The sequence below is a fragment of the Sinocyclocheilus grahami genome, unplaced genomic scaffold (genome assembly GCF_001515645.1).
Source record: "Sinocyclocheilus grahami isolate Dianchi unplaced genomic scaffold, SAMN03320097.WGS_v1.1 scaffold50.1, whole genome shotgun sequence".
Classification (NCBI taxonomy): Eukaryota; Metazoa; Chordata; class Actinopteri; order Cypriniformes; family Cyprinidae; genus Sinocyclocheilus; species Sinocyclocheilus grahami.
The window spans coordinates 451,407-459,543 of record NW_015505229.1 but is presented as its reverse complement, the minus strand read 5'-3'; the positions used below and the strand labels follow the sequence as shown (position 1 = coordinate 459,543).

At 36.2% G+C, this 8,137-nt stretch overlaps 1 protein-coding gene across 5 annotated transcripts in view; it reads right to left on the bottom strand.

The window, feature by feature from the left end:
* Positions 1 to 3,931: 3,931 nt before the first annotated feature.
* The window catches only part of LOC107583109 (SPRY domain-containing SOCS box protein 4-like), a 59,176-nt gene continuing 54,970 nt past the window's right edge, over positions 3,932 to 8,137 (bottom strand). For all 5 annotated transcript variants that reach the window (XM_016269208.1, XM_016269209.1, XM_016269207.1 and 2 more), the window contains exons 3-4: positions 5,924 to 6,325; positions 3,932 to 4,375 (exon numbers count right to left, since the gene is read on the bottom strand). In XM_016269208.1, coding sequence (XP_016124694.1) covers positions 6,198 to 6,325 — 128 coding nt within the window. In that variant the 3' untranslated portion in view covers positions 3,932 to 4,375; positions 5,924 to 6,197. The remainder of the gene's footprint in view (positions 4,376 to 5,923; positions 6,326 to 8,137) is intronic.

Sequence of the window (8,137 nt, the reverse complement as noted above, 5' to 3'; positions counted from 1 at the left end):
TATGTAAACAAAAACTTTTATTTTGGATGCGATTAATCGTGTGACAGCACTAGTAATTATATAAAATAAAACTACCATTAAAAACTTTGGTGTAAATATATTTGAAAGAAATCTGATGCTTACTAGGCAAAAATAAAGTAAAACAGTAATATAGTGAAATGCTAAAATACAGTAATTGTAAAATAAATAAATGTAGTTTTTTCTGTTTCTAAACCTGAATTTTCAGCAAATGGGATTTTTAAAAAGGGATTTTTTTTCTCCAGGATTCTTAAATAAATACGAAATTCAAAAGAACATTTATACAGCATTATAAATATCTTTAGTCACTTTTGATCAGTTTAATGCATCCTTGCTGAACATTAGTTTCTTAAAAGAAAAAGAAAAAATACTGACCGCAACTTTTGAACAGCAATGTAGTTGTATATGTAACAATAAAAAAAGCATTAGCAAATACCATAGACATAACATAATATAAAGTACAGCATAACACATTTTTACTATTCTGCCAATTCATATGAACTCATGGTCACACTTTATTTTAAAGATTATGTTTATATATTAAATATATTTATATATAATATAAATTATATGAATATAATGTATGTGTGTGTATTTACATATACATAATAAATATACACAGTACACACATATATTATGTAAACAAAAACTTTTATTTTGGATGCGATTAATCGTGTGACAGCACTAGTAATTATATAAAATAAAACTACCATTAAAAACTTTGGTGTAAATATATTTGAAAGAAATCTGATGCTTACTAGGCAAAAATAAAGTAAAACAGTAATATAGTGAAATGCTAAAATACAGTAATTGTAAAATAAATAAATGTAGTTTTTTTCTGTTTCTAAACCTGAATTTTCAGCAACTGGGATTTTTAAAAAGGGATTTTTTTTCTCCAGGATTCTTAAATGAATACGAAATTCAAAAGAACATTTATACAGCATTATAAATATCTTTAGTCACTTTTGATCAGTTTAATGCATCCTTGCTGAACATTAGTTTCTTAAAAGAAAAAGAAAAAATACTGACCGCAACTTTTGAACAGCAGTGTAGTTGTATATGTAACAATAAAAAAAGCATTAGCAAATACCATAGACATAACATAATATAAAGTACAGCATAACACATTCTTACTATTCTGCCAATTCATGTGAACTCATGGTCACACTTTATTTTGAAGGGGTCATATGACGTTGCTAAAAAGAACATTACTTTGTGTATTTGGTGTAATGCAATGTGTTTATGCGGTTTAAGGTTAAAAAAACACATTATTTTCCACATAATGTACATTATTGTTTCTCCTCTATGCCCCGCCTTTCTGAAACACGTCAATTTTTACAAAGCTCATCGGTCTGAAAAGCGATGTGAGCTCTGATTGGTCAGGTATCCAGTGCATTGTGATTGGCCGAATACCTCAAGCGTGTGACAGAAATGTTACGCCCCTTACCCATACTGTGATGTCGTTTCCCGGCATGACGAGACAAAACCAGTAAAACCTCCTCATCAAATAATAATATAACTGTTCTGCTGTAAATACAACAACCACTGATGTCTAGTTGTGTCCTCTTTTGGAGGGCCAAACAAAGTAGTTTCGCTTTCATAATGAAACACACAGCGTCTCCACAACATGGCGGCGGGCGGCAGCAACATTACTACAGCGAAAATCAAAGTTACTCCTTCTTTCTTTGCGTGAACATTTGGGCGGCGTTATGCAAATCTTCCCACATCGTGATGTAGACATTAGGGGGCGTGTTAGAATGAGCCATTTTAGGTAGGCGTGGTTGACTCTTAACTTTTATAAAGAATATCTCTTTGGATTTGAGACTTTAGTCTTTGCAACTTCACAGATCTTCTTTATGCACCAAGAGCTTGTAATACTCCAAAGAGAAAGGACTAATTGAAATCGCATCATATGACCGCTTTAAGGTCCAATTCTCGCTATTAACAAACCATTAACTACGACTTTTGCCTCAATAACCTTCTAATTTGATACTTATTAATAGTGAGTAAGGTAGTTGTTAAGTTTAGGTATTGGGTAGGATTAGGGATGTAGAATATGGTCATGCAGAATAGGTGCTTTATAAGTACTAATAAACAGCCAAAATATTAATAATAGGCATGCTAATAAGCAACTAGTTAATAGTGAGAATTGGTCTCTAGACTAAAGTGTTACCAAATTCTTAGTATTTTGCATTAGATTAGACTAAATACTGATCTTTTACGGCCACTTTTTATCTATTTAATCAATTTCTTGTCTTACAGCATCCCTGAATTATCTTCATTTGACGGTCTTTTGCAAAAATTGACAGAGTAGATGCAAGAATTGTGACGAATGTGATTAATCAGCATATCATGTAGTTTTATTCAATTGAAAATGTTAAGGGCATTTTAGGTGAATGACTGAGTGATTAAGAACACAAGGATTAGGTCTGGATTACTGAAAGCACCTGTGGTTAGTGACTTTAAAAACCTCCCATGAACCCGAGCAGAGCATGAGAAGAGTGATCCAATTCTTCACAGATTTAGGTTAAATAATACTTTTCAGCCTCAGACTGTGATAGAGTGGGAGTCAGACAGGAAAGAGAGAGAAAAGTTGGAAATGAGGGAACTCTCAGTGGAACGCTAGCCGAGGAACAGAAGTGGTGTTATGTAAATAGGCCCTTCTGTGCTCAAGAATGCACATATTTTTATTCAATGAGAACACTGAAACACATCCGGGCATATTCTGTCTCCAAAAAAAAAAAAAAAACTGTAGACAACATCCTTCTCATTCACTTGGCTTTTATTCACATTTCAAATATGCTAACGCTAGCAAGATCTTTACATTCCACTGTGTGCCTTGGAAAAACCAGACTTCTATCTGAGCGTTCAGACAGAATAATAATAATATTAATAATAATAATAAAAGCAGCAACCCAGTTTAAAATAGAAAGCAATATGTGATGAGTGTATGATAGTGTTTGATATCTATGTGCTCGCTCGCACATCCTCAGTTCACCTGATAAATAAAATTAAAAGATAGCCAAACATCTTGATAAAATCATCATCATCAACTGAAATCTCACACTGACAATAAAATCAGATAGAAAAGTGACTGAAGCCCACAGAGAACAAAAAGAAGTGAAATCCATATATGATCGTTGGTCGTTTTCGTGTGTACGCGCATGAGTGTCCTCGGGAATACACATCCATCCCAGACAAAAAAAGGGAAAATGGTTGCTGTCAGTCATGTAACTGTCCCCTGGTGGTCCTGTGCGAAGGGAGATGGTCTTCACTGCAGAACACAAGATCCAGGGGGCGAGGTTGGATCCAGATCCAACTCCTCCCACCTTACATATACCTAAACCTACCCATCTCCACCCCTAAACCTATCATCTCCACCCCTTAGATGTGGATTCAACCCTGTCCCCTGGATCTTTGTTCTGCAGTGAGGGGCTACTGTGGGAAGGTACTGTACCTTCCAGGGCTTGTCTCTTCCTCTGAGGCTCCCGTGTGGTGGATTTTGACTCGGGAGGTGGCTAAACCCGACCTGCGGCCGCCTCAGTTTCCTGTGTCCAATGACTGTGCTCTGCAGGCTTCACATCCAGGGAAAGAGGAACGATTATTACTGTGGGCTTTCAAAGGCATCCCAAGGTTAATGTGCTTCCTGTCGAATTCTCCAGGGCGAGACGAGTTTAGGTATTGGGTAGGATTAGGGATGTAGAATATGGTCATGCAGAATAGGTGCTTTATAAGTACTAATAAACAGCCAAAATATTAATAATAGGCATGCTAATAAGCAACTAGTTAATAGTGAGAATTGGTCTCTAGACTAAAGTGTTACCAAATTCTTAGTATTTTGCATTAGATTAGACTAAATACTGATCTTTTACGGCCACTTTTTATCTATTTAAATGGTTGCTGTCAGTCATGTAACTGTCCCCTGGTGGTCCTGTGCGAAGGGAGATGGTCTTCACTGCAGAACACAAGATCCAGGGGGCGAGGTTGGATCCAGATCCAACTCCTCCCACCTTACATATACCTAAACCTACCCATCTCCACCCCTAAACCTATCATCTCCACCCCTTAGATGTGGATTCAACCCTGTCCCCTGGATCTTTGTTCTGCAGTGAGGGGCTACTGTGGGAAGGTACTGTACCTTCCAGGGCTTGTCTCTTCCTCTGAGGCTCCCGTGTGGTGGATTTTGACTCGGGAGGTGGCTAAACCCGACCTGCGGCCGCCTCAGTTTCCTGTGTCCAATGACTGTGCTCTGCAGGCTTCACATCCAGGGAAAGAGGAACGATTATTACTGTGGGCTTTCAAAGGCATCCCAAGGTTAATGTGCTTCCTGTCGAATTCTCCAGGGCGAGACGTACACCTGGAGGCGCTGCAGGTCTGTTGAGCTGCCGCCGCTCTAGCCCTGCGTCACACTGTCCCCCGAGCTTCTTCCAAAGCCATCAATAATTTAAACAACTCATAAAGAGGGAAATAAAAATGGAAAAACAAACAAACAAAAAAAAACTAACTTAAGGTTCCACCAGTGAGCCACAATGTAAACATTTTCCCTCTGCGGCCTGATGGTGGCGCTATAGTAGCGCCTCAGGCTTTCTCTCTGTGTCCTTGTGTGCGTCTCTACGTGAGGGCCCACGCTCTCACTGGTACTGGAGGTAATTCTTCAGAGACTGGGGCAAAGGCAATGTTTCGATCTCCTGTAGACGCTCTCGTCCCAGAGCCAGCCGCGCTGCACGTCGACACAGGTCCATCAGAGGGAGAGGCTCCGCTGGAGAGAGACAAAAGCATCTGTTAGAACTGGATTCAAAAAGGGAAAATTCTAATGCACAGATTGAAGGCAACATAATTGTCTGTTGAGACCAAAACAACGTTGAAGTGCAAGTCTTTTAAGTGATAGTTCATTCAAATTATGAAAATTCTGTCATCATTAATCCCCCTCATTTTGTTCCAAGCTTCAAAAAAAAAAAGCACCATAAAAGTATCAATATAATACAATACAAATTGTGAGAGATGTTCATGCGAGAACTGCTTTGGGTCAATGAGTTAAATTTGAGACGCAAATAAGTCCAATTCATGAACAAATTATTTAGACTGATTCCTTGAAGCAGTTCAGTTGATTCATTTCACAAGATCTCCAAAAAAAAAAAAAAGATGGTTACATACAGTAGCTTATGTATATGCGTATATCATGAACAAATCATTCTTTTAAATTGGATATTTTCAACGAATCACTTGATCTGGTTCATGGAATTTTTTTTTCCTTCACAAATTGGATCAATTTCACAAACAAATTGTTCAGACCGATTCTGTAACCCAGATCAGTTGATTAATTGAAAAGATAAATTTAAAACTAAAAAATATGATTATTTTACAAATTGGACCAATTCATGAACAAATTATTCAGACCAATTCTGTGAAGCAAATTGACTGATTTACTGAAACAAATCAGTCAATTCATGAACAAAAATCAAATGAAATTAAATCAATTCCATGAGCAAAACATTTTGACCAATTCCATGAACCAGATAATCTGATTCACTGAAAAGTTTAGACTCAAAAGAATGATTTATTCATGATTTGACTAAGTCAAAATGGCTGAAAAACTAAATTAGAATTTTGTACTTAAATATTATCAATATTCGAATTATATTCAAATTTAAAAGGTATAATTTCAGTTAGGGGGAAAAAAAGCTTTTGGCTTCTCTCCTGAGGCCACAAGAGGGAGCATCGAACAAAATATTATATAAGTTTCTTCAAAGCATAATAAAATAGCACGACTATCTTTGAAAAAACTGCATAATATTTAAAATAATGATTATAAACCTTATATAATTAAAGTTGCTTAAACAATTAGAAACAAAACAGAATCATGCATGTAAGTATAGATTAATATAAAGGACCGAAAACCATACACCTGGAGGCGCTGCAGGTCTGTTGAGCTGCCGCCGCTCTAGCCCTGCGTCACACTGTCCCCCGAGCTTCTTCCAAAGCCATCAATAATTTAAACAACTCATAAAGAGGGAAATAAAAATGGAAAAACAAACAAACAAAAAAAAACTAACTTAAGGTTCCACCAGTGAGCCACAATGTAAACATTTTCCCTCTGCGGCCTGATGGTGGCGCTATAGTAGCGCCTCAGGCTTTCTCTCTGTGTCCTTGTGTGCGTCTCTACGTGAGGGCCCACGCTCTCACTGGTACTGGAGGTAATTCTTCAGAGACTGGGGCAAAGGCAATGTTTCGATCTCCTGTAGACGCTCTCGTCCCAGAGCCAGCCGCGCTGCACGTCGACACAGGTCCATCAGAGGGAGAGGCTCCGCTGGAGAGAGACAAAAGCATCTGTTAGAACTGGATTCAAAAAGGGAAAATTCTAATGCACAGATTGAAGGCAACATAATTGTCTGTTGAGACCAAAACAACGTTGAAGTGCAAGTCTTTTAAGTGATAGTTCATTCAAATTATGAAAATTCTGTCATCATTAATCCCCCTCATTTTGTTCCAAGCTTCAAAAAAAAAAAGCACCATAAAAGTATCAATATAATACAATACAAATTGTGAGAGATGTTCATGCGAGAACTGCTTTGGGTCAATGAGTTAAATTTGAGACGCAAATAAGTCCAATTCATGAACAAATTATTTAGACTGATTCCTTGAAGCAGTTCAGTTGATTCATTTCACAAGATCTCCAAAAAAAAAAAAAAGATGGTTACATACAGTAGCTTATGTATATGCGTATATCATGAACAAATCATTCTTTTAAATTGGATATTTTCAACGAATCACTTGATCTGGTTCATGGAATTTTTTTTTCCTTCACAAATTGGATCAATTTCACAAACAAATTGTTCAGACCGATTCTGTAACCCAGATCAGTTGATTAATTGAAAAGATAAATTTAAAACTAAAAAATATGATTATTTTACAAATTGGACCAATTCATGAACAAATTATTCAGACCAATTCTGTGAAGCAAATTGACTGATTTACTGAAACAAATCAGTCAATTCATGAACAAAAATCAAATGAAATTAAATCAATTCCATGAGCAAAACATTTTGACCAATTCCATGAACCAGATAATCTGATTCACTGAAAAGTTTAGACTCAAAATAATGATTTATTCATGATTTGACTAAGTCAAAATGGCTGAAAAACTAAATTAGAATTTTGTACTTAAATATTATCAATATTCGAATTATATTCAAATTTAAAAGGTATAATTTCAGTTAGGGGGAAAAAAAGCTTTTGGCTTCTCTCCTGAGGCCACAAGAGGGAGCATCGAACAAAATATTATATAAGTTTCTTCAAAGCATAATAAAATAGCACGACTATCTTTGAAAAAACTGCATAATATTTAAAATAATGATTATAAACCTTATATAATTAAAGTTGCTTAAACAATTAGAAACAAAACAGAATCATGCATGTAAGTATAGATTAATATAAAGGACCGAAAACCAATCACAAAGAGTACTTTCTTCATTTAAAAACTTGAGATGCTGTAGGATGGGGAAAAAATGCCATGAAGTCTTGAGACATGTTTTTAAAAAGTTGAACTTGCATTAATTTTCCATGGCTTTCTAAACATGCCTCTTGTGTGAGACGCGAGTGCAATGGTGATAGATGTCCCTCTAGAAAATGTGATAAATATGCGTTCTGTGTGAACGTTTTGATTTCGTTTTTGACGTAATCAACATCATCTCCGCATTGATGTTCTTTTTCCCCGCAATATTTTGAATGAACAACATAGCAGCGAAGGTCTCCAAGGCCATCTAGTGGGTTGAACTGGATAGACTAACAAAAACATTAAAATGCAATGATACTTACATCGTCGTCGCATTTCGTGCGCCACTGATAAGGCAGCCTGATGCACACCTAAAATTCGAATGCAACGTTTTTGCATTCGAATGTGGATTTTTATTTTAAATTTGACGAATATTCGAAATTTGAAATTTTTTGGACAACCCTAAATTGGACCAATTTCTGAAGAAATCATTCAGAATGATTTCATGAACCAGATAAACTGATTAATTGAACAGATTCGACTCAAAAGAATGATTCACAAATTGAACTCCCTTATTTTTCCCATACCAGATACAAATTTCACTCCATTTCACTTCATAACTTAGAT